Source organism: Hippocampus zosterae, chromosome 14 (genome assembly GCF_025434085.1).
Source record: "Hippocampus zosterae strain Florida chromosome 14, ASM2543408v3, whole genome shotgun sequence".
Taxonomy (NCBI): Eukaryota; Metazoa; Chordata; class Actinopteri; order Syngnathiformes; family Syngnathidae; genus Hippocampus; species Hippocampus zosterae.
This window is the reverse complement of record NC_067464.1, coordinates 6,931,581-6,958,043: the sequence shown is the minus strand read 5'-3', so window position 1 is coordinate 6,958,043 and position 26,463 is coordinate 6,931,581. Positions and strand designations below refer to the sequence as shown.

The 26,463-nt window shown below is 43.4% G+C and overlaps 2 protein-coding genes across 3 annotated transcripts in view; both read left to right on the top strand.

Moving 5' to 3' along the window:
- The window catches only part of LOC127614881 (mitochondrial basic amino acids transporter), a 207,282-nt gene that overhangs the window by 42,216 nt on the left and 138,603 nt on the right, over positions 1-26,463 (top strand). The window lies entirely within an intron of this gene.
- Positions 1,044-19,330, top strand: ppp2r5ca (protein phosphatase 2, regulatory subunit B', gamma a). 2 transcript variants are annotated; one of them, XM_052086301.1, is made up of 14 exons: positions 1,044-1,238; positions 7,641-7,840; positions 10,002-10,112; positions 10,331-10,423; positions 10,584-10,714; positions 11,138-11,197; positions 12,781-12,889; positions 13,027-13,080; positions 13,158-13,328; positions 13,410-13,537; positions 14,407-14,508; positions 14,601-14,673; positions 15,771-15,887; positions 17,402-19,330. In XM_052086301.1, the coding sequence occupies exons 1-14, from the start codon at positions 1,145-1,147 to the stop codon at positions 17,534-17,536; spliced, it is 1,578 nt and encodes a 525-aa protein (XP_051942261.1). In that variant the 5' UTR covers positions 1,044-1,144; the 3' UTR covers positions 17,537-19,330. The 2 variants fall into 2 exon arrangements, with proteins under 2 accessions (XP_051942261.1, XP_051942262.1); XM_052086302.1 differs by lacking the exon at positions 15,771-15,887 and having other exon boundaries at positions 1,045-1,238.

Genomic DNA, 26,463 nt, shown 5'->3' with positions numbered 1-26,463 from the left:
GCGCGCACTTCCTTGCCATGTGCCTTCTTGGGGAAAGGTTCCTAGCCCAGCATGACCCGTTGCCGCTGTGTCCATCTGCACTCCGTTTCAGCTGCCTTGACTACCATGTTCAATCTTGAGTCTGAAGTTCCCATAGTACAGTAATTCAGGATGATTCACCTTGGGTCCATGGTGTTGATCCAGGGTAGTCTCCACAGGTGCTGGTTTGGTTGATGGTTTCGGCTATCATGTCAGATTGAGGCGGCCTGGTGGGCCAGTGGTTAGTCGTGGGTTCGAACCCGGCTCCAGCCTTCCTGTGTGGAGTTTGCATGTTCTCCTCGGGCCTGCGTGGGTTTTCTCTGGGTACTCCGGTTTCCTCCCACATTCCAAAAACATGCAGTGAGTGTGAGCGCGGATGGTTGTATGTCTCTGTGTGCCCTGAGATTGACTGGCCACCGTTTCAGGGTGTTCCCCGCCTACTGCCCGAAGACAGCTGGGATAGGCTCCCAGATGTGCTTTTTTTTTCTTTCAATATCATGATTTCTTTTACAATGTTGTCTTTTTTTATACAGTATCATGAGACTTTTCATATTGCCAACCTCCCGACAATACTGTATTGTGATAGTTAACATTTCGTGAAGTTCATGTCGTGATAATATGACTTTTGGATATATTTCCATCCCCAGAAGAACAGAAGGAAAAATATTTTTAAAGACTCTCTTTGAATACGCTGATAGCCAGTAATTTTCAGATGCAAATCCTTCACCAAATGATGCAGACATCCATCCAAATGGGGCAAAGTGTGGAATACACACAAATCGATTCCGCTCTTTTAATGTGTGCAAATGCCTGGCTGCTTGGGCCAGGCAGCGTCACCAGAGACAAGTAAATGAGGGCGGAGCCAAGGCAATGAAGAAAAAAAAATCCAGAACCTATCCCGCCCCTTTGGCTCGTCTCAGCCAATCGCCTCCTCAGTTACGGGAGCGCTCTTCGCTATTGCGTCAAAACGATCCGAAATCAGCCAATGGGCGCCGTCCTATTTTGTTACGTCACAAAGTAGCCAGTTCCCTCCAGCGGCAGGCAGCTTCATTTTCTGATCTGCTTTGTGCTAAAATGGAGGCTGGCCTCTCACCCTGAGTGGATCGCCTTCCTGGTTGAGGTTTACATGTTGACATGCAATAAATCTGCAGACAGAATGGTTGTGGATGCGCCTAATTCCAACGGGCCTTTTCAGCCGGTGGCCCTGATGCACTTCAGAGGTATGTACGGACAAATGATTCCTCTTGTGTTGTCGCGGGGAATTAAGGGAGAAAGGTGTATGTGTGTGTGCGTGTGTTGCTGTGCTCAGCTTTTCCTCCACCACTCGCAGTTTGGCTCTAGCGCGTTTAGCTACGTAAAATCAGGCCCGGTGTACTCATCAGCAAGCGCGGGGCCGTTAACCGCCTGCCGTTCACGTTTTGCAGGTGACGCGAGTACGTGAAATGCTCGTTTTCACTTGCTGGCTAACTAGCTAGCCACACTGTGTTGCCCATCCCCCAGCGACGACCAGTGACGCGAACGGAAGTGATGTTGGAGAACCAGGACTGGCTGCAGTTGACATTGTTGGTGACTTAAAAAAAGTCTGAGCTAGTTTTCTGTTTACAAATTATGAATTCTCAGGAATGAAGAGTTTGCGTATGTGCGTTCGTGCTTGCTTTCCCCTTCAGAGGATTTCAAGGGCACTCGTCGTCAAGACATTTCTCACAATCATAAGTGTCAAATGAATCAAGTGTGCCAATTATTTGCCTTTAATTAGGGCAGGATACTGGAAGAGAAATAGATTAGTGAAAAACAAATTCTGCGATTAATTTGGTGAGGAAGTCGCGAATTTTGTGTTCTTTGACCCATCAACTAACTGGACTTGTGAATATTGTGCCACCAAATAAATACTTGCTATTGTGGCAGCATAAAACTCAAAATTTTGACATGTTGCAATTTTTTAACGAAAGGGGAAATCAACATTTTCTTGACAATATGTTCTATGCACCCAGTAGTCCAGGCATGGAATTCTGATTAATATTGCGGTGTAGGGATAAAAGTAGGCAGCAAAATCCACAATTTTTTCTCTCTTCGAGTGGCCAAATTTTGTTGTGTTCAACTGTGATGTGATCTTCAGTAGACAGAAAATGGCAAAAAAAGCAGCCACCTGAGATAGACAAAAACGTGACCAACTTGCTACCTATCGCGTGAGAACTCCAGGTACAAATTCTGCACAAGTGTGCCGGCTCGTGGTGTACTGGGTAGAGTGGTCGCCCCCGCAAGTGATGCTTTCTTCCAGTGTGTCACATATTCAAATTCCGCTCTGAACCTTATTTTATTTGGTTTTTAAATTTTTTTCAGCCAGTCAGGAGTTGTGAATGAGCCGTTTTGTTTCACATGTTTCTTGAAACATTAAACAGTTGAACATGTTCAATGTAGTTAGTGAAACACAAAAAGGTTATGGTAAGGATAAATACAGGGTTAAAAATAAAAAGAGGTAACATTTAATATTTAAAACGATGACGTTGAGGTTAGAGTTAAAAGTTCAAGATTTTGAAAAAAAGCTTATGATTAGAACCACAAAATAACATCGATTGTCCTAACAGCCACAGCTGGAATCAGACCCGTGCATCCCAAAATAACACAAGCACGAGAGTTGCCGGCAAAATAACCACTAACTATTTTATTTCTCTTTCCTCTGCCTCACTCACACATTTCTCACATTGGTGTCCCCCTTCTCTTTAGCATTTTATTTCAAGGTTGCTCGTACATCATAAACACAATAACAATCAGATAAATCCTAGTTCATGGCACGTTTGAAGTGACTGGCACGTAACTACTGTATGTTTTTGAAAGTCACATCAGGATCCCTCGCATACATGCCTAAATTCACAGCAACGGGTGCGCATGCTTTGATCACTACTATCGATGGTAGAAGGAGATGGTTTTCAGAAAAGTGTTGTGCGCTGCCTTAAGATGAATTCTTGTGTCGGGTGATAAGACGTTGAAGTTGCACGTGCATGCTGCTTCACGCCAAAAAGCAGGATGGGAATTTGGCCCCATAGTGTTAAGTTTGCGCAGGGGACTGTTGTAATTAGTGAAACCTGCAGAAAGCTTGGATGATTGGTCCAAGCCGTGAAAAGTTGCTGTTCTTGGATGAAATTACAATGGTGCGTAATTCAGTCGTTGCTCGAATTTGTGTGAATTGTCTCATTTGCGTCTTTGAATATTCCTGAAGGGACTGGTTAACAACATTCCTGCAAACAGAGAGGAGCTAATTTACAAGAGCAAGGTTGATTTAGTTACTTTCCTGGTCCCTATAGTGACCTGTTTATTTAAAAAGACTGCCATCTTTAATCCCCACTAAGAAACAAACAACATTTATACACTTCGTTGCAGAAGCTGAATTTTTTTTCAGCATATTGAAGTACGGCTGCACAATATTGGAAAAACATCCGATATGGATGTTGAATATAGTGATATTATTACTATATTTAATGTGTATCTAAAGAAATGCCATTTTTGTTATGTAAATGCAAGCATGTTTCCCCCCCCCCCCCCCCCCCCCCATGTGGCGAAATAAGCAAGCTCAGTGTATCCTTAGCAAACTAATTGTCATTCCCCTCGATACTCTTCATTCTTTCGAAGGTGTTTCTCATTTAAGGTTGCATATAAAAATACAATTCTGTAAGAAACTTATTGCACACCTTTACAATGCATATATTGGACAGGCTATTAGCGCAATGATAATATTTTTTTCGATATGTTGTGCAGTCCTGTTGGAAACTTTTCACCCGAGGAATTTGCTCCGTGCTTCACCTGTACCACTCTTGCTAAGAAAAGGGCATGAAATAGCTGGAGCGGTTTCTATAGAACCACCTCAGAACCATCTCAGAGGTTGTTCTAAAATGCAGGCCGTTTGCAAATGTGTTATCACTGTCATCTGATTGACTGACAGGAAGTGCAGTGACGAATGACGCTGCAAACGCCCACTTTCTAATTTTGCACCAGTGAGACAGAGCCGGCCGTCACCAAAGTTATAAAAGCATAGTCTATGCAATAAACATCATTTCAGATGAGCTATTGAATGAAATATTGACATTTTGTAGTAAAACAAAATATCGCGCGGCGGGGACATTTTTCCATTCCCATTCACTTGATTGAGGGGTGTCCAACCGCAAAGCAAAGCCTTGCCACTTGTGAAATGACTGTTTGGAGCCAATTGAAAGGGGCCATAGTGGCCCGTAAATGCTCAAATGTCGGACTGGTTTCTTGATTGAAAATACTTCTGGAAAAAAATATGTATCTGTTGCAGTTGATGCGGGTTAATAATTGGGGGGAAGGGGAACAGACTTGAAATGGCGATTCTTTTTAAATCCCTCCATTCCTTCCAGTAACCCTTTTGACAGTCCCGCTCACGTGTGAACATTTCATTCTTTGGGCGCAGCAATGCCAGACATGCCCTCTCACACTTTGTACAAAGGACTCGGTCGAGTTTGAAAGGCGCCACTGTACTCTGCAACGCGGCCTCAGCTGCAACCCAGGGCGATTATTGATTACATTCTATTGAGCCACACAAGCCCGCTGCCTTTTGTGTCTGTCTCAATCATTATGACCCTTGCATACAAGCAATGTTTTTGACATGTTATTTGCGAATTGTACTGTGAAAAGGTACGCTTGTTTAGTTCTTGGTAAATCACCTCTCTTTTAGTAGTGTTCGAAGTGAAATGGGAATATGACCCTTGATCAGCTACTTGGAAGTACAAAACTTGCCATCTGTGAATGTAAAGCTACAATCAAACTGCAGGCAAATGCGAACCAAATCCTATGGATGCATTTATTCATTTCTGTATTTCTGTAACGACTATTCATGCTCACAGTCACACGCTCCTTGCGACAATGTCGTGACATCAGTTACAGTCGCTATTGGGGCTGGGCGATATGCCTGAAAAGTATATCGCGATATAGGTATTTCATGTGCAGTATTAGGTTCACACGCCAGATGAATTGAGGTTGCAATTCATGTGAAATGTGAACAGTTACACACCAGAAAAAAAAAATCTGATTCCAGCCAAAAATGCGAATTGAGCTTTACGACCTTCAGTGCGAACGTAGAGCAAGAGAGACAATGTCTCCTCAGTTTGGCTGCTTTCATTGCTTGCCCAACTTCAATGACCCCCTTTTTTTTTTTTTAATTGTCTCTCGACCAAAATCTTGGTCACGATAATGAAAAGAACAACACAAACTAGGAAAAATTGATATTTTAAAAAACAACTGGAGAGCATTTTCAGAAAAGGGCTAAATAATAGGGAGAAGCTTTCGAATCGGCAGATGCACTTAACTCATTCACTCCCAAAGACGTTTTTAAATGCCTTTTCACACTTGGTCCAGAATTGGCTGGTACTGAATGAGTTAAGGATGCGAGTTGACTGGCAAGCACAACCCGTAATATATTGTGGCAGGCTCACAAATGAGTTAATGAAGCCATCAAAACTGCTTCGCCACATGCCTCTGACATTCGAAAGGTGAGCCATCAATTTTTTTTTGAAAGAAGACAAAAAAAACATTACTTCAAGGTGGGACAGGCTCAGTGAAGCGAAACGGCATATAAGCGTAATAGTGAGTTGTGCGGCTGCTGAGCCATGTCGTGTTGGCCCTTTGTGCATTTCTAACAGTGTTGCATACAAGAAGGCCTACACCTTGCACCAGTGGTTGTGTTAATGCTGCTTGTGTTGCAAACGTTGGTCTGCAAAGCTGCACAAATCCTGGATGCAATCACAAGTTGCTCTCTCGTATGCCTGCAAACCTCTAACGTTCTGTCCCCCTTACCTAAGTGCATAAATATCGTATCGTGAATATCGTATCTGTCAGTTCTTGAATTTGTAAGAGATTGTCATTTCAGCCACATCCGAGCAAAAGCGGTTCCGACGTTACTGGTGTTTTATTGCAGTCTTTTGTTTTGATCAGACAGTCAGTCGGTTTAATTCTGCTCTGTTCTCCATGATAAACTTGTCTGTCTGTGTTCGCGCATGCCCTCCCCCACAGCGCTCAAATGGGGGTTACATTAATAGAAGTCGCATTGTGGCTCCTATTGATGTTGTGATCACCATTCAGAGTCTCTGTCTGTAACACAATGTGACGAAAAGTATTTTGGGGACTGCTCAAAGTTGATTCCGCAGTCAGATAGGACTTATGTAACCGCAGGAGCGATGCAGAACGGAACCAGACTTGGATGTCAATTTTTGACATACAATGGTGTCTTGAGATGCGAGTGCCCTGACTTTTTTATTTTTTAATGACATAATTCTACTACTTAATGCCTTGCAAAAATGACATTTTGAGGCCTGCTGTTGTCGTGAATGAGGAAATCGCGTTTTGGTGTCTTTGTCATCATGAAATCCCAACCTTTCAAACGGACGGTCGGTCTAAAGTGTCCCTTTCATTCCTCAGAGGCATGTTTGTACACTGCTTGGAATCACAAGATCGCCGTGCTTGTTTTACAACTTGATGATTTGGCATTCTCCCTTATTCTCCAAAGAGGCGTGTCACAAGATGGTTTCCCTCTACGCATCAGCCTTCTCGAATTGTCGCGCTAACAAACCCGTTTAATTGGACACAAGTTGAACTCAAACGCTGTCGCAATACTTTGGTCCACAACTCTCTGTAAAGTACATTGAGAGGCTGCGTTTTTTGGGGGGGATTCGGTGACACCGGATACTTGCTCTCTTGTCCATGTAAATGAGTGACGCTAGCTAGCGTTGTGTGAAATTGAAGCCGTAGCATTCTTTTGAGCCCTTTCAAGTGCAACTACACAGGTGTTAATGTACACTGCTTTCTTTGAAAAAGTATTTTTCTACCTTCTAGAATTCTTGTTTCTGTAGAGTCCCCACTCACACCCCTTGAATGAATAGAATAGAATAAAGCCACCTGACCCTTTTGTGAAGAACTACTTGGCCTCTTGTTAAATCAGGAATTTACTGTGGCTAATTAAATTTTTCACTTCCGTTGTTTGATCGACTGTGAGTTGTTTTGTTTTTTTTTGTAAATGATGAAATACCCTAAAACTATAACCCTATAAACAACGTAGGTAGTATCACACAGGCGGCAGTATGAGAGCCATTTGGAAAAAAAGAACAATTAGAACCCGACTCTGCCTTGCAATTGTTGACTCGTTTAATAAACCACCGTGTCCCTTGTGTCATTTCCTCTTCGTTTGTTTACACATGGAAATGAAGCGAAACAGGAAGCTCTGTAACAACCACGTACCAATAATAGCGACCACCATTTTTTTTTTTCCTTTGTCGCGTGCTCCGTACATCTGGGCCGTGACCGTTCACCCACTTCCCAAATCCCTCGTCCTCACATCTCTCTTCTTAATGTCCACTCGCCTGCTCTGGGTTTCGAATAGTCCCGACACTTGAGTCTTCACGACTCATTTGCCAGCTCGCATCTCTCTCGCAACAGTCGCTCTGTTCCGTATTCGTTCTTGACAGTTGGTCCTACCCCATCGTCCCCTTGAGCTCACCCTCCTTCTCGCAAAAAACATGGCGTCCCCTCGTCCCAGATTCCAAACTGCTTCATTTATCAGGTGTCGCTCGAGATGCCATGTTTGACCCTGTTCTCCTGCCTGGCTATTCCTGCAGACGTGGCCCCCGCGGAGCAAGAGAAGCTATTCATCCAGAAGCTGCGGCAGTGCTGCGTCCTCTTTGACTTCCTGTCCGACCCGCTGAGTGACCTGAAATGGAAGGAGGTGAAGCGGGCGGCACTGAGCGAGATGGTGGAGTACATCACCCACAATAGGAATGTCATCACAGAGCCCATCTACCCGGAGGTCGTTCACATGGTCAGTGAAGCGCCTGGCTGTTTGGTCAGAGTTCGGGAGGGTCTGTGTGTTTTCCAAAGACGATGATGCGTGTGAAAGTCGGTCATGGAATAGGGGGCTGGCGGCCTGGTTGGCTAAGTTTTAGTTTATGTGACATCAATTTAATTAACCTTCTATTAACAGCCATAATTGGATGGTAAATTAAGATATGGGTTTGGGGGGGTGGGGCTTGGACGACGCACTAACACACAAACGCAACGGCGATAGCAGTTCAAAACTTGCATCCAGAAGCTCTCGCGTCATTTCAAGGCATGTAGCTCGGTTTGCAATTTCCACATTGTATATATAAAAATGGTGAAAAAAGGGCCAACTTTTTTTTTTTTTTCCCCTGCACCTGTGCGCAGCATTTCCACATGCTGATACGACTTGCAGTTGAAGCGCCGGTCACAAACAATACTGTCATTGTAATGATGGGAATAAAATTAGAAATTTTGAGGAGTATTTGCTGTGCCACGCGTGCAGTGTGTTGGTTGGTTAGCAACCTGGTCAAGTGCTCTGTTATGAGCACGGTATTTTCTGGTATAATTGCTTATAGTGGAGTTTTCTTTCTTTTTTTCCCCCTTTTTTTCCTTAAAAAAATGCCAACTCCAAAGTGGCCTATATATTTTTTTCCTGCCATGCTGGAACCTCATAAGTCACAATCTGGTACAATACAAAAATCTATACTATTGCTCAGTCACAAATCAGTGACCAATCTAAAATGTTGAAAATGCTGTTTAGGGTCTTTAAAGTACTACAGTATTTTGGAAGTACATGGTTTTGTCCTGACTCCAGTGAAATGTGCATGCGTTTATGTGGGCATGCGTTGCACATATGTTTCGAAGTGGGAGAATTTAACAAACCGCAGGCTTGTCAAATATTTCCTATTCGGTTGTAATGATGCGCTCTGATTATTGGGTCGTGTTTCCAACACGGGGATTTCCCTGCTCACAAAGGAAGTGCCGAAGTTGACATTTGGAGCACAACAGCTGTCTGTTGCCCGTCGTCCTTATTACGGCTTTTCTCCAGCCAGTCTTAAGAAATTTCAGACCCCAAAGCCGACATTAGCATATAGTCTTGTGGAGACCTTTTCTTTCAGTTTCCATTATCACGTCACGCATCTTTGCCGGTCTGATGTGTGGCGCTGCCACAACAAGCCTGTATACCTTGCAGTCCTGTCGAACAAGGCTTAGAGTGTCTCAGAGGACCACCTGCACTGTCCCGTGATTGCCCAGCCGGCTACAGCAGCCCACAGGGGAGTCAGTTGACATGCGAGAGGCCACATTACAGCACACATGCACGCATTATTGTCAGCCAAACCCCTTGCAGCCCACAGTTCAAGGAGCTTATAAATAAAATTGACTTTTGACTGATAGATGAGAAGATAACGGGTTTGTACATTTACTCTTTCTGGAGGCCAGTTGTATTCTGCTCCTCATCCGTCCGGCCTAATGTACGGAGTTGTTTTGTTCACGAGCGCCCGCCTTCTGCAGTTATTTAATGATGGACGCGTCTGTAGCATGGAGCCTATGCGCACCATATTTCATAGTCGGTGCTTTTGCTCAGTGTATGGGTGGTATTTGGAAATGTTTACGTATGTGTCACTAATTGTATTTTGTTGACTTGGAGCAAGATTGCGTTGTTGGGAGTATTTCAGATGTGTGTGCTTACGCTGCATTAGCAAATATCTGATACGGATATATTTTTTAATCCAGAATAGGAAGAGGCCTGACTCCATCCTCAAAATATTAGTTTGTTTGTTTGTTTTTTTAACAATTCCATCACACACACATCCCAATTGTGCCACTCCTGGCATGCTGTGTAAAACCGGCCATTAATGCCCCCTCCTCCTTATGACCAATTTCGCCCTAAAATATACACAAAAATCAGGAGGGAATTGACAGAAAACATTTAAAGGGCCTCATGACAATTAACCATTTAAACCTGATTAAATCTTTTTCTAGCTCATTACCAAAAATAGTTACTGCATTTAATATCCATTATGTAGCTGCTTTTGTGGTGACGTTTTGGTTGGTGTGCGTTCAAGCAGCCACCCTAAATTAGAACAACCCAATGCAGTCATTCTTTTGCTCCCTCGTCTCATCCCGAATTCATGCTCTCTTCATTTTCTGTCTGCCTTTAGTTTGCCGTGAACATGTTTAGAACACTGCCTCCTTCCTCCAATCCCACGGGAGCTGAATTTGATCCCGAGGAGGATGAGCCGACACTTGAAGCGGCGTGGCCACACCTCCAGGTTGTTGCTCCTTTCATTGATTTCCAACATTACAGGTTCACTCACTCCATTGTCTGTTGTGTTTGCAGGAGCGCGTCACTATTCAGTACGTAGTGCGAAAAGAAATTGTTAGCTTTTAATTTGAATGATACGCACACAGAAAAGATGCGGTTACGGTTCATGAGCAGCGCATGACGTATTTTACTCTCAATTCTGCCCCTTTTCTGCTTCTGTTGCAGCTCGTCTATGAATTTTTCCTTAGGTTTTTAGAATCGCCTGACTTTCAGCCCAACATAGCAAAGAAATACATCGACCAGAAATTTGTTATGCAGGTAAGACGAAGAGAAGCACTTGTCGGTTCAGACAAACGACTTGACACCACTATGGGAAAATCATTCGGTTCAACAAAAACAACCATAAAAAGGTATTTTCAAGGCCATGTGAGATTATGCATGCTTAATGTGACGTGTGTCTTCTCTCTTACAATTCAAGCTTCTAGAACTATTTGACAGTGAAGATCCCAGAGAACGAGACTTCCTCAAAACGACTCTTCACAGGATCTATGGGAAGTTCCTCGGCCTGAGAGCTTACATCAGAAAACAGATTAATAACATTTTCTATAGGTTGGTCTAGTTTGAGTTATTTTTTTACAACCTTTTGGGCAATAAGTAAAACGAAAGTGGATACTGTTTCCTCAAATAGTGGCCTCCATTGTCATGGCTGTCCCCAATTACATGTCTCAAATGGATAAAAACAGCTGGTACCATGATGGTCAAAAGTACTCGAGCATGCGTCACCTTCACAGCAGACGTTAAAGCAAAAATATTTCAATTCTAGTGGATGCATCGTGCACCCTTCATGGAACAAAATCAGAAATTTTACCATTGGAAAGTTCACTTTTCAAAATTAGAGCCGGGCAAAACGCACGGTACTCTCTGCAGTTGAGTAAATGAATGACAGCCCACCCTGGCCACTATATGAGGTAACGAGATTAACAGTGTTGGAATAGCCCCCCCAAAAAATACTCTGCCCTTTTTTTTTTTAAGGTTTATCTATGAGACAGAACATCACAATGGAATTGCTGAACTACTGGAAATACTTGGAAGGTTTGCTTCATTCTTTTCCACTTCATCACAAACACACCTGCGCAGTCGAATATACTGTATTTTCACGACTACTCGACGCATCGTACTAATGGCCGCAGTCTCAGCAATGCGTGACATTTCTGTATTTTACACATACACAGGACGCATCGTACTAATGGCCGCAATTTTACAGTGGTAAAACATACGCCAGCTTAAACATACGGCATGCATGCGCGCACTCTAACACGTTAGCTTGAAGCATACGGTAGCATGCCAAGACATACAGATAAGATAAAAACACGTTTTTAAAAAGGCAACGAAAGCAGAACTGAGTTTGGGTGGATTTTATTTAGCCATCGTACAATGTTCTCACGTTTTTCGATCAATCATCACCCAGAAATCCATCAAAGTCCTCATCTTCTGTATCAGAAGCAGAGGACTGCACATCTCCGTTGTCATTGAATGTATCACATGCTAGTGTGAGTTGCTACGCATTGCCGAGCGGAAAGAAGGAGTAGCAACAGCAAAGTCAACATTTCTCTCGTGTGAAGCTTTCCCACATTTGAAAGTAAAGAACAGAGCGAAACATGGTGGCAGCGCTTGTGTGTGTAGAAAGAATTGAACAATTGTGCAAGTACCGTAATCCATCAAAAACGCCGCGTTCCCTCTCGTTGTTGCGTATTGTGGCGTAACTCGCCAAGCGCTGCCTCTCACTCTTTGTAAAGTTGTGTTTGCCACCGATCATCCATTGTTCCCATGCCGTTTGCAACTTTACTTTGAACGCCCGGTTGATGCCAATGTCCAGCGGTTGGAGTTCTTTAGTCAAGCCTCCGGGAATAACGGCAAGCTCAGAGTTCATTTGCTTGACTTGTTTTTTCACCGCTGCTGTGAGATGGGGACGCATGCCAAAAGCATAACCGGTGGCTTTAAGTTTGAACTGAGCTTCGTAGGCGTGTCTTTACGTCGAATTTATTTTCAGGGATTCTTAGAAACCAAAACCGGAGTTTTGCAACAATGCACATTGCCACACTCTATACAAGTGTTGGTACTGGCTTGAGGCGTCCACTTACACGCCCACCCTTCACCATTGGCGGACTAGCTTGTCTGTCCTCTCTCTCTCCCTCCCTCTCTCTCTCCCTCCCTCTCTCTCTCTCTCTCTCTCTCTCTCTCTCTCTCCCTCTCCATATATGTATATATACACCCCCACCCTTCCCTGATTGGCCGACTTCTCTCCCGCATGCCTGGCCACAGTCACTTCCGCCTTTTCTCTATATAAACAGCGTGTCGGCTGTCAGTCAGATTTTGGAACTCAGCGCATATAAAGGACGCTCCGCACCATAAGGCGTCCTGTCCATTTTGGAGAAAATTTAAGACTTTTAATGGCGCCTTATAGTCGTGAAAATACGGTAATCCCCTACAAAAGAACTCGCTTCATCTTCAGTGTGATAGCCGCCACTCTATGAAATACCCACCTATTTTCTGTGGCACTTGTGCTCATGAGTGTCTCCGGTTAGCTGGAGCTTATCCCAGTTGACTTTGATCACACGTCCAGTTGCATAATTCTCATCGACAGATCTTCATGAGTTGCTTTGCTTGTCTCGCAGCATTATCAATGGATTTGCCTTACCTCTAAAAGAAGAGCACAAGATTTTCCTGTTGAAGGTTTTATTACCGCTACACAAAGTGAAGTCACTCAGTGTCTACCATCCACAGGTACAGTGTGTGTCTGTTGTCTGTTTGGCAACGGTTGATTGTCGTGCTTGGGTTGAATGCTGCACTGAAAAAAAGAAATTAGAGCAAATGCACTGCAGATGTTAAAATATTAAAATCGGAACTTTTCTCTTTTGCAGCTGGCTTACTGTGTGGTGCAGTTTTTGGAAAAGGACAGCACTCTAACTGAGCCGGTATGTTGAATTGATGTCTTGTTTACGCATCGTCTAAAACGGCCGATTCTTAACATTATTCTCTGACCCCCCCGCAGGTGGTCATGGCTCTCCTCAAGTACTGGCCCAAAACACACAGTCCCAAGGAGGTGATGTTCCTCAACGAACTAGAGGAGATTCTGGACGTCATCGAGCCGTCCGAGTTTGTTAAGGTGCAGGAGCCTCTCTTCCGGCAACTGGCCAAATGCGTGTCCAGCCCGCATTTCCAGGTAACGGACACAATGCGCTCATCCCGGGAAATCCATTCATTAATCTAGCCGCCCCGCTGAGATGCGCCGTGTCCTCTCTAGGTGGCAGAGCGAGCGCTGTACTACTGGAATAATGAGTACATCATGAGTCTGATCAGCGACAACGCGGCCAAGATTCTCCCAATTATGTTCCCCGCTCTGTACCGCAACTCCAAGACCCACTGGAACAAGTGAGAAGCATCGCCGTTGCTAGCTGCCCCCCCGCGTGACACCCGTAGGGAACAATGCGTCATCAGCTGTCACACGGCGAACGCAAGTGTGACAGTACTACTCTTGGGACTGCAGAAATCCCCCGACCAAGCCCCTGCAAAAAAATACAACAAGATACACATACTAAAAATGAAAATGTATCACAAACTAGGATCCCAAAACATAATGTCATTTGAAAATGTTGCGTATAACATTCTGGTTAAAAATTAATGGATTGCAGATTAATTGGGTTGGGGGGTGAATAGGGAAAATCCCCCTTCCAAGCTGACCAGGCTGAAATGGTTGCCCAGTGGTCAACATTTAACACGTTGGAAAATAAATGACAGTAAAAGCAAATGTATGTGTTGTTTTGTTTCCCTTCGAGGATAAATAAAACGTCACCAACTCATAATTGCGATGACATTTAAAGTGGGTAAGGAAATAACACCCGTTAGTTCCTGAAGCGAAATTTTCTAAATTTGTGGTCGAATTGCCTAGGGATTGATATTTTTTTTTTTTCATCGAACAAGTTGGGATGTAATGAATCTAATTGCTTGAATACAGCATACGTCTTTATGTAACCCTCCAAACGCTGATAAATATGACGATTGAGCATCTGTGTACGCGCACAAACGAAAGACATTTATCCGCTCTCGGGCTCCAAGTGTGCGACCCGGGTTTCGGGCTCATAACTTCTTGCTAAGCAAAACATTGCTACAAGTTAAATAAGCCAAAACGTTTGTAGTGTGTGCCGCTGAATACAAAAGCTACTCGATGGCCATCTCGTCGGTTGCCGGGCAGATGACAGACTTGCCGATGCTATGATAGCAAATTCTCAATTGTCCTGCAGGACCATCCACGGTCTCATCTACAACGCTCTGAAGCTGTTCATGGAGATGAATCAGAAGCTCTTTGACGACTGCACACAGCAATTCCGAGCCGAGAAAAACAAGTGGGCATCGCACGCGGCGTCATTTCTCTTCGAGGCCCTTTGGGTTATAAACCGATGATGTCATCATAATGTGGAAATGTTTGACCCAATAGGGAGAAGGCCAAATCGAAGGAGCGTGAAGAAGCGTGGATCAAGATCGAGAACCTCGCCAAGTCGAATCCACAGGTGAGCGACGTGTCTCTGCCATGATTTCCTTTTGAAAGCCGTTTTCACGCTGCACTTGGATCGGGGTCGTGAACGAGGGCGCCCCTGTGCAAGCCTGTACATATTCGGAAATGCTTGCCTAGCAGCCTACAAAGAAATGACAAAGAAGCTTTTCTCGCTAGTTCCGACAAGAAGTGGACGGCATCTCAGCAATATGAATTTCGCTATTGTCTAGAAGCTCGCTATGCCGCATTTCAAACTTTGACAAAATAGCAATCTGAAAAAATCTGGCAGCACCGTGACGCGGCTCTTGAGATGAACCTTTTTTAATCTTGAGGCGTGTCGCACTGAACGCCCCCCCTCCCCGCCTTGCGCTTTTGCCGCGTCTCGGCACGGCATCCAGCCCTCGCGCCGACGCAATCCATCCACAATGACTATCTTTGTTGACGGCGCGTTTGCAAAGTGCAGTGCGAAACGGCCTTCCGTACATGGTGTGGCTTTTCAAAATAAAAGTCACATTGAGAATAGAGGGATGAGCACCCCCTTTTTTTTTTGGTTACTGAAAGGCAAACAAAATTGAGGGGAAGAATTGTCAAGGTTTTAGAAATAAATGAAGTCCTCTTAACAGAAACTGGCAAGGTTTCGTTCACGTGTGACGCTTTGACATATTAAAAAATATATATGTATTTTAAATCAATAAATTGTATTTGTTCATCGCACATTAGCTTATGTATAAACTGTGTGAAGTAACAAAAAAACCCCCAAAAACATCGGTCATATATTCCACTCGCTTTATTGATTTCCACAGCTACAAGTTTGTGACAAACGCTCGAGTTAATCTAAAAAAGTCCTCTAAGGTGTATACGAACCCAGACCCAATGGTTTTGCCGCTTACTTTGCCCCCCTTTGAGCTAAATTGTTGGTACTTGTTTGCAAACCGGATACATTTCCAAGTAAGGGTGTTGTGTTTAAATCTCTAAATGAAGCTTGGTAGTTTGTGCACAACTTCTTGATTATTCGTTCTTCTCTGCATGCCATTCAACATCTTTTCTCCACCCTGACCCACTGCCCTTTTTTTTTCCTCCCCCCACCCCTCCTCCTCCTTCTTTTGGACTCAGTTCTCTGTGCTTGTTGATCCCTCTGACTTCAATAGTCCCGTAGCAATGGAGACGGATGTTCCTTTGATAGAAGATGTTCAGAGGTTAAAAAAGACAGTTGAGGAAGGCGCGACTCAGGTAAACCTGGCTTCTCTCTGTCTCGATTTATCTGTCCCTTGTTAAACTCTTTCAGTTTTGACCCCTCTCCCCCCCCCCCCCCCCCCATCCCATGCATGCACCCTGTGGAAATGTATTGATTTTTATTACATTTTTTTAAACTCATTCACTCCCAAAGATGTTTTTAAACGTCTTTTCAGACTTGGTCCAGAATTGGCTGGCACTGAATGAGTTAATAAAGGACCACGGGCTTTCGTATGTACCCGTGCATCAACTGTGGTTGTGTCTGAATTTGGCCCTTTTGTAGAGCAGGGTGTCTCATGATCTCTGGTGACGTAAAACATTTATTTGAAACTTTTTGTGGTTATGCCATCTTGCAATTTAAGTGTTTCCTCGAGGGCATTGAATCGATCACGGTTCAACTGTTCAGATTATGTTTCACCTCTCATCTGAGCTGGCTTCATCAGTTCATGCTCAAACACGAATACGGGGGTTACTCTAGTCAGCTCGAGTCTTTGTCTTCAAATGAGTCTCATTTTGAATTCAGTCAGGGGTTGGGCGAGACCCCGTTTGCTGCTTTCCCGCTGTATATTACTGCGCTGGTCTGATTGCCTCAGTTCGAGCTGGTGGGATTCCATTTCAAGATGACCCTACGAAGATCGCTTCGCATTAAAATTGTTTGTTGCGACAACGTGCAGACAAATAGTGGAAGGAGAACTTGGGTTTTCAACGGGGTGGAATATTTCTGGAAGGTTTTTGGTCTGTTTTCATTTGATTTGGCTGAGGAATTGAAGCCTAAATATATGTTTTATTTTGCCATAAGAAGCAATAAAAAAGGATCCTCTGGCACGCTTCTGATGCCCGATCTGCATTTTTGCCAAATTCCTTTTTGGCAATTGGCTCGTCATATTGGACTGCCCTTGGAACAATTATGCAATACGCTTTCCACTAATTACATTCAGATTCCCGATTAAGAACCGTTTAATTTTGTTTATTCCAGAATAAAAATTGAATGAATGAATGAGAATGAAAATTCCCAGAATTTTGCAAGCCTCAGGAGCGCGAAGGACTGCGTTTGCTCTGGCAAGCATTGCATGAGTCTTGACATTTTTTCTATGATCATAGCTTTCTGCTTCTAAAAATGTACATTTTCCAAAATGGCCGACAAGAGGACAGGCCTCAAAAGTTTTTTCTTTTTTTTTTTTTAAACCTTCTAGCACTCCTTACTTTTTGACTGGCCCTCGTATTTATGGCCTAGAAGTATTTGTCATACAAACATTTACATTGATGACGACTTACGGTGGTGAGAGACGATCACGCAAATTTTGGACAAATGCTGTTTGGGGCGGGGGGAACAGTGCATCAAGGGTCCAATGTTGGGATTTTTGCTGTCCGGGGCTTGAAGAGATTTTCCTCACTGTCAAATCAATGATGGATTTTCAAGGACTGCGCTTACTGCGGTCTTCTCGTTTGACCGAGTAGCTCAGCAGGAGGATAAGACGACTCACTCAATCAGACTTCCCTCCGTGTTACAGCTGCAGCACGGCCATTGGAAGGATCGGCCCATGGTGCGGCGCAAGTCTGAGTTGCCTCAGGACATCTACACCACAAAAGCCTTGGAGACCCACCGCAGAGCTGATGACATGTTGACCACCCGCGATGGACTCTAGATCCAGCCACCTAACTGCCCATCCATGGCCATGGACACCCCTCATCCTTCCACCCCCGCCCCCTTTTTTTTTTTAACCTCCATGTCCTTAGATGTCGTCCATTCCGGCTGACTCTTTGAGTGGTGCAGCACATTGGGCCTGTGACCAGTACATAAGTTCCGTATTCACGTTCCTCAGATTTCTGCTTTCTCAGGTTCTTTTGTTTTTGTTTGGAGAAGGACGTCCATCCGTGTCCATGTGTCTTTTAGCTCATGGAGTTGTTTCCGTGTCGACTGACCTGTTCCTCCCACCACTCTGTCGCTGGAACCCAGAAACAAAACAACTGAGTGCACTGCGACAATTCTCCTATTCTTTCTGGGGATGCGGAGCTGCAGGAACGCAGAGTGTAATGGATTTTTGTTCTCCCAACGCAAGGAAGACGAAGATCAAAGACGATATTTTGTTGTTGTTCATTTTTCTTTTCTGTCTTTTAACGGACATCTTGTCAGTGCCAAGACTGTGGTGTGTTGTTGATCTCAGATTCAAACAGGGGCACTTGCCTTTGGTTTTGGTCATTAGTGGGGTTTTTTTTTTTCTTTTTAGTGTAGCACACTTAACGACCAAACTCAGGCCTGTCAGTCGCCTTGCAATGTCCAGGTAGGCAGCGAAGAAAGATGACGTTGTCCTGTGGACATCCGTCACTTTCGTCCATTTCTTTATTTCATGTGCCATTTGCCTGTTATGTATGCTTGCTTTCTTGTGTTCACAGGCAAAGTTTGAAAACCAGACGGCTGTCATGCCCACTCAGTTCACACACACAATGGTACTGCTGAATGTGACTCCGGACCCCTATAAACTTGGACAAAAGTTAAAATATCCAGAATTGATTGGTAAAAAGCTCCTAATTTATGATTAAAATCAAGCTCTAGTAACCTAGCTAGGTTTAGAGGCACTTAATACAAAAATAGAAATACCAAAAAATCCCCTTCGTCAAGCATGTTTGGTCTGCCAATGTCGGTCCATCAGAGAATGAGTACTTGTTGTTTCGACTAACGCATCGAGCTTGTCCTGATTTCTTCATATTTGTGTGTGCTAGTTGTCCCGTCCCTGCAGGTGAACTAGTTTGGCCACCCCGGCCCAAAAACCAGCCGTTGTCACACAGATGCTGAACAGTGAACTGACATTGTGACTTGGCTTGTTTGACTGTACTAATATTGTATTTGCTTGAATGCAAAAAGGTGTAAATTCAAAAAGTACCATGTTAAACATGTACCTTTTACTCTGGAGGAATGCCATTCAACCAAACTTGATTTCTCGTTTCTTAAAAAAAAAAAAAATTAACCCATGCTTGCTGGGACATGATCTTTTATGGGTTTTATGAGTTATTTTAGTGCACACAAAAAGGGTCCTTTGGATAAAGAGAGATGAATAAAAATGTATTTGGTGGCTTGTCTTTTCGCAGATCTTTTCATTTTATTTCCAAAACATAACTTAAGTGTCCTTTTGTATGTGACCTGTACTATATGATTCATTTAATATTGTATATATGATTTACCTTGTTTCATGTAGTGTTATATATCTAGATGAATTTTGTACAAATTTGTCCTGTACAGAATAAAACCTCCATAGCAAGTGAAAACGTAAATTTGGCACATCTTATTTTATTCTGACCGGCCCTCAATTTGCTTAGCAGGATGGTTTTGAAGAGTGTGCATATTTTTGCTGTTAAATCCATGTTCATGTGTTCCAATCACTGTTTAGGAGTGTGCAACTATATTGAATGAATAAAGACCGAATTTGAATATATATTTTTAACCATGCATCCATGTTGGCTTTACTTGACTGTAATATAATGCAAAATCTTCCACAATACACCGAACAGCTTGATTTGTCAACATTGATCTTTGTAATGACTAGTTACAAGCACAAGAGGGAGCCACAGGTTTTGGATAGAACAAAAGCTGGTCCACACAATGATCAGTAACATTCTATTTCGGTTAAAAAAAGGTTCTTCAAACGACTCAACTAAGATATAAAAATAAAATACAAGTTGTCTAACAAATGTCTCCGACATTAACCCCCGAAATTAAATTGTCCCAAATTTTGGGACGGCGGTGAACACAAGTGGCTGTAGCTGTCAACCGCCTCACAGTCTATGGGTTCCGAGTTTGAATCTTGGCTCAAGCCTCGTTTGGAGTTCGAATGTTGTCCGCATGATTTTTGTGGGGTTTTACTGTCACATTGAATGGTTGTCTACACGTGCTCCGCGATCGACTGGCGACAATTACAGGGTTTAACTCGCCCTTCGCCCAAAGTTTCCCTCTCTCACATGAGGGCCTGTAGAAAATAGATGGAAGGTTGTAAAAAGATAATTAAACTTGCCAAGTAACATTTTACAAAACAAAACAGGAAGTGAAGTCAAAACATTTTCTTTGCAATTGTTTATTTCCTTGGGGTCAGTGCACATTAATCAAATACATGAATAAACAGTGTAAATGCGCCGGACTTAGCATAAATGCTGGTACGTGTCTGCCCCATTAGCTAATTTAAACTGAAATTCTGATTCATATTGGTTTGGTGGAATAAGAATTTAGATGAGTAATCCATCCGCTTTCAGCTATCCAAGGAGGCTGACATTTTACGCAGCATCGCCACCTGCTGTTGACTGAAATTGACATCAAAGTACCCACCCCTTGCATTGCGAACATCACTGCTCACCTATTTTCTGGATTTGGTCACGTGATGTTCACAATGTAACAAATGAGGAGAAGCCTGGTAGAAAACAAATGACTGGAACAGCTACTTGTACTTAATGGTACCCCTTGTTGAGATGTACTTTTTAGTTTCAGATAAATTCATTTTCCTTAAAGGACCAAAAATAGAATAAAGAAGGAAAATCCAACCTTTAATTCATGTGCGTTTATCGAGTGGGGGGTGGGGGGCACATTAAGAAATCATTTACATCAAACCATGTGTGCCACAATAATTAGCACCCCTGATGGTAATACATTGTACAACTCGAACAAAATGGCACTCCTTAATGTTTTGCAAGATGGGAAAATACAGAAAGTAGGATCTTCGTTCATTCCTCAATTTGTGCGATCTCTTGAAATCATGTAGCCCCCTGTGTCCTCTGGTCTGCACTCTCCTCTTTATCTCACGTTGCAGGTTTTCAGTGGGGTTGAGGTCTGGGGACTGATATAGCCATGGGAGAACCCTGAGACTGCATTACACCACTATTAAAAACTTTGATTTTCAAGTCAAAACTGAGTACTTGGAGAGGAACAGCAAATTGCAATGACCGGTACATTGACGTTCAGTGATGTTGCCATAAGACATCATGGTATGGTTAAGAATTTCATATTTGCATGCTAATGTAACTCCCTCTCGCTCTTTTGTGATATACTCCACTTCCTGCGTGCTGTTTTTATTTTTGGTTCACTGTCGTTGAAGTACTTGTGTAACAGTTGGCTGCACTAGCTTATCTCCCACTGCTGTGACTGTATTAAAATCGTCACAGGGGGAACATTGCAGCCGATTGCGGATCGGATGGCGGGGGCGTGATTTAAGGGGAAATGGACATTTGGTGTTTCCCAAAGAAGTTTTTGTCCTGAGCTGACACGGATGTGACAGACGGAAGACGAGATGTGGCTTTAAAGCGTTTTAATCGTTTCACCTCAAAAAACTCAATTTTGTCAGAGGGAACATATCCTCAGGTCACCTGTAGTGATATAATTGGTGGACTAGCCTAACAACATTACAGTTTGGACTTTTGGACAGTGTTTGTGAAATAAATGAATTGCGATTTTGGTGAAGCCATTTACATTTTAAGTGAGCCAAATGTGGTTGCTTTGGCTGCAGATCACGTAACCTGACAGAGGATGGATCAGTCGTTACCACGTGAAGTTACCATGTCAGTCTCATAGCTTTTCCCCCAAGATTAGAAATACAAGGTTGATTTTTGAAAAGCAGGTTCTTGGCAAACGTCTGCTTTAATGAGATTGCAAAGCATCTCCTTGGCCCGTCAATGCAGTTGTGAGTCAGTGCCAAGCTTGCCTCATGTGCCCTTACCTGGCCGCCTGGACGTAAAGGCGGCATGGAGCCAACAGCGACAGGCCGCCTGTTGGTGCAGCTTTCCTCCTTTGGTTATATTCCTGGCTGGAGACCAAAATGTAATGGCATGTAAATGTATTCACCCTCCCACAGTTGTGGACTTAGGCCTGTCTGGGGAAATGGAAGCCAAAAAAAACGCCTCTCGTGACTTGGTGTCTTCAAGAACTCCATCCATTCATTTTCTTTGGGTGAGAGCCAGGGTACTCCCTACACTGGTTGCCAGTCAGTCACACAAATAGACGTACAGCCATTCACATCAATGGGCATTTTAGAGTCTTTAATAAACCAAACGTGTTTGTGTTTGGAATGTGGAAGCAGGTCAGAGTACCCTGAAAAAAACCACACACGCACACACGCAAAAGCCTGAACTCAATGGACAACAAATGTCTCAAAATATCAATTTTGAGTCAGTATTGGCTTGATTAAACCGTGTTTTGTTATTGTAATATTATTTGCGGTGAATAGACTGTATCATAAGACATGGAATACAGATTAATTCACGACTACTCGGAAAGGTATTAACTGGATATTTATGGCTGGTGTATGTACAGTTCTTTTCAGTCCACTTGGGATGCGTGTATGACAAAAACATAAACACATCACAAATTCGCAGGATTTATCTTTTATCTGTAGGTAATGAGTAGGCCACCAACTCATCTGATTTAGCCACCAATAGTGAATATCCAGTGTCGGTTTCGTTTTGGTCTCCTAATTCCCCGCAGTGCTGTATTTGTTACATGCACTGGTGGCGCGCGTCTTTCACCTCAGACGCCCTCAGTTGAGGAGACGGTCAACGCAGTCCCGCCGTAACTCGACAGGGGGCGGTGTCACTCCGCACGGAGAGGCGCAGAGGGCAGCTGAGGTGAGGAGGAGACGAGCCGACTTGGTCGCAGTGACAAGCCCAAAATCTCGCCGCAGCTGCAGCAGGGTAATCTAATCAGCACTTTTTCACCAGCTCTCGCTTGGTTTTCTACTATCTTTATATTTCATTGACAATTCTTTCAGGAGCTTTCCACATTTATGTATTAACGCATCCATGTACGTGTGTTTGTTAAAAGGTGCGCAATGCTGGCCAGAATACGGAAGAATGTTAGTACAATGACAGGGTCCCCCTCGGTCGACGACAGTTTCGTTCCTACGGCAATGATGTCACCCGAGTGTGTACATAAGTGTTGTGTTTTTAACTACCATTCGCTAATGATTGTAAAAAATCATACTTTCAGTAACGATTTGTGGCGGGGGTAAGGAGTGAGACCGATAGCGAATTTGAGCAAATCGTTTCTCCCCAGAAAGTGATTATTAATATTAATATTATATGAATGGGCTCGCACTTGTTTGTGTCACGTATTGTGTTGGTAGTTTCTCTTGTGACAGTAGTGAACCTGCTTTCACACTTAGATGACACTTGAGACCATTCCTGAAATATGTACAGCTAATAGAGGTTTTCAGCTGTTACAGTTCACATCACATAGTAAGTTAAAATGATGCGGTTGTTTTGCCACCATTATCTTCCACCAAAACATAGAAAGACCACAGTTCTTAAGCTAGCGATGTGCACATTTGTCACTTGTACATGTTGCACAAGAATGGAGCTAGCAATGTACAAAAATATCCAACATGCTGCACTAATGACTATACGACACGCTCGCCTCCCACATGCAAGCTGTTTTGCTGACTGGTCCCATTGGGTTAATGCGCGCGCGCCCCCCCCCCCCCCCCCCCCCCCTTCGCCCTGCCCTTCTCGTATGGCTTCTATGCTATCACACATGCTCAATACTTGACCCCTCATATATCCCCCCCACCCCCCTCCCCATCATCACCAGGAGCCGAGAGAGCGCTGTGTTGTGCAATGCGGACGCTTTGGCTTGTGTATGAATATTTGTTATTTAAAGGAATATAATCCTTTCCAGAAGTTGAACCTTATTTTCGGTTAGCAAGTCAATGGCATTGTAGATTAACATAAGCATTAGCAGTGGCTGCATCATTCCGTGGGCATGTTTTTCATTGGTAGGAACTGGGAGACTAGTTAGGATTGAAGGAAATATGTTTTGGATGACAATCTGTTTAAGAGTGTGCAGGGGTAAAAACTGAGGTTCCAATTTGACAACGTCCCTCAGCATCTTTTTTTATTTTGTCCTAATCGTGCATTGTCTTTTAAAAACATTTTCGCATCACCATATTCTCATTGACTGTAATCGCTGGAGTGCTGACGATGGGACGCAGATGCGAGAGGTTGTCCCCTGTCAAAGATGTTGACTGGAACATGAGTTTGTTGGCACCGCTTGTGAAAGTCAAGCAGGCCTCTTGTGTGGCGTCGCGGTCGGGCGAATACATAAATGCATCCGTCGGGTGTGAAATAGTTGTGGTTGCATCGATCAGTGGTCTGTAAGTGTGAGTTGAATGAAGGGGATGCCATCGCTAACCTCACTGTTATTATGCTTGCTTGGCTATCGACCACATCAAACGTAGCGGGAATGATCTTCCGTCTGTCCATCTTTAAAAGTCGCCATAAATCTCGGTATGAGACTCGCCATTGTTTGTGTTTTATCGTGTTTACGCCTTTTTTTTAATTGTCAGATTTTTACTTCATATACAGCGCTTAATATGCAGCTTTAAATAAAGTTGAGTTGAGAAAAGCAAACAGTATTTCCCTCAGTATTTTATTGCAGAATCCCGCTTGTCATTCATAAGGCTTATTTTCATGTTCCAGTTCTGTCTGTCTCTGTGGTCAGGCCCACAAACGAGCAGAGCTTATTTTAATTTATTTGTTTTGTTTTTTTCGGTTCGTCATCTTGCCTGTGATTCTTAACTTACTGAACGACAGAGGTCAGATGACTTTAAACCCATTTTGGTTAACCATACATTATTCCTTAAAGCAGACCAGGCTGTTGATTTTTGAAACATTGAAATGATTCTAATTGTAATTATGGACAACTGCATTCTTTTTTATTTTATTATTTTTGTAGTTTGATTCGGGTTCATTCCTTTCGGAATAGGTGCCGAAAAAAACCTGCCCTTCAACCTCTTTGAATTCCTTGACATTCGTGCTGGTGGTAAACCGCATTGTAAAACCATAATTACAGTTTAAAAGAGCAAGCATATATCAAATAAAAGTTCAACCGACGTCGTTCTGAAAGATGCTTTGTTGTGTACTGCGCTACAATTGGCCAGTCTACCGTTCTGGGGGTGCAGGCCAATGGTCAATCGTCATACGAATGCATAACATTAAGTCCACCGTCTTTAATAAACTCACAACTAGTGTCATATATTAAACTCTACACACAAATAAGTCATCAAGGAATCAGTGTTAGTGACGTTCTTCCTTCCTTGGTCAACATACTCTCGTCCAAAACTGTCATTGCCTCCAAACGCCATTTTCCATCTTTCTGAATTTGATATTCTTAGGACATCCAAAATTTAAAAAAAACAGTGTGCCCCGTCGTCTTCGTTGTTTGCGACATCCAGGGCCATGTATACACTCTGAACGAAAGATGTGTTGTCGTGCTGCAGAATTCAAATTAAGATCGCAGCAGAAAAGCGACGTCTCGGTGCAATGGAGCCATCAGCAGAACAGCGGGGGTATTGGACCGACATTCACTCTAATTATAAATCAGCATCTTGCTGCTCAGCCTGCTTAGAGTGTGTGCGCTCGCTCCCTCTCTCTCTGTCTGTCTCTCGCCCACATCTACCCACAGCCAAATACTTGGGTTCATCCGAGGTAAATCTGCACTGGGCAAATAATCACCGCCACGGGGGGAAATCCAAGATTCCGAAAAGTTCCTCGGGCCGTAAAGGAGGTCTGTCGTACCACAGACACATTATCTACCGTTAAATTACAACCTTCAGAAAGCTCTCGTTGCAATTTAATGGTCACATTTTGGCGACACCTTGAATTCAAATGCGATCAGCGTCCCAGAGAGCTAAACCAAATAGAAGTCGTGACCAAACTTTTTCGAGCGTCAAAAAAAAAAAACAAAAAAAACCCCAACACTGTATGGTTTGGATTGGTAAACCCTGAAAAGAAGAGTGTTTATTCCACAATGCGGATGGACAGACGGGAACAAAATAAAAACGACGTCATCACAGCAGCGGGCCCTTGTGTCGCTCGCCAAGGAATTCCAGATGAAGGTACACTGCCAACTATACATTCAGGATGTGTACAAAGCCGCTTCTGTTACAGTTCATTCCGAGGAGACGGACCACACCGTGAGCGCTAAGTCCCCTCCGCAGAGTCTTGTCAACATTATCTTTCTTGCTCAATCCTTTGAGATGCGGAGGTCTCATACGGTGGGATCACAGTAGTGAAGGATTTGGCCGAGATTTGACGAGATTTCACCAGAAGATAAAAGAAACACCCACAAAAAAACAACAACAAAAATGTTTGCCCACAGATTAAGACAGTTTAGTATCAATTGCACATGGAAGATAATAATCATCTTTTTTAAAGAGGCAACCGATGCCCCAGCCACTTCGGCTCGCTTGCTTTCCGTACGAGTTCCTCACCCTCCCTCTCAACGCTGTCGCCATCGACAAGCCGGTCCCACGGATTGACCATTAAATTAAATGACTTGCACGCTCAAGTAATGGCAGCAAAATCCATCCATCCATCGTTTTTTTTTTCCAACCGCCGTCTCAGCGGGCGGCCATTTTGCCACTTTCTGTCGACTAAAAATGACATCATAGTTGCTCAGGGCTTAGGTCACAACCAATATGACCAAACTCAGAAAACAGGTGGGCTGCCCCTGAGATGCTGAGATGTAAAAATACATAAATAAATACATTTTTTAAAAACACGGCTCAATTGTGCAACTTAATTCCTATTTCACAGACATTTA

Bases quoted from the DNA above. Each gene is read 5' to 3' on its own strand.
- ppp2r5ca (XM_052086301.1), top strand. From the start codon at position 1,145: ATGTTGACATGCAATAAATCTGCAGACAGAATGGTTGTGGATGCGCCT. The intron at 10,715-11,137 runs GTTGGTCTAGTT...TTTTTTTTTAAG, and splicing joins ATTAATAACATTTTCTATAG to GTTTATCTATGAGACAGAAC. The intron at 15,888-17,401 runs GTAAACCTGGCT...TCCGTGTTACAG, and splicing joins TTGAGGAAGGCGCGACTCAG to CTGCAGCACGGCCATTGGAA.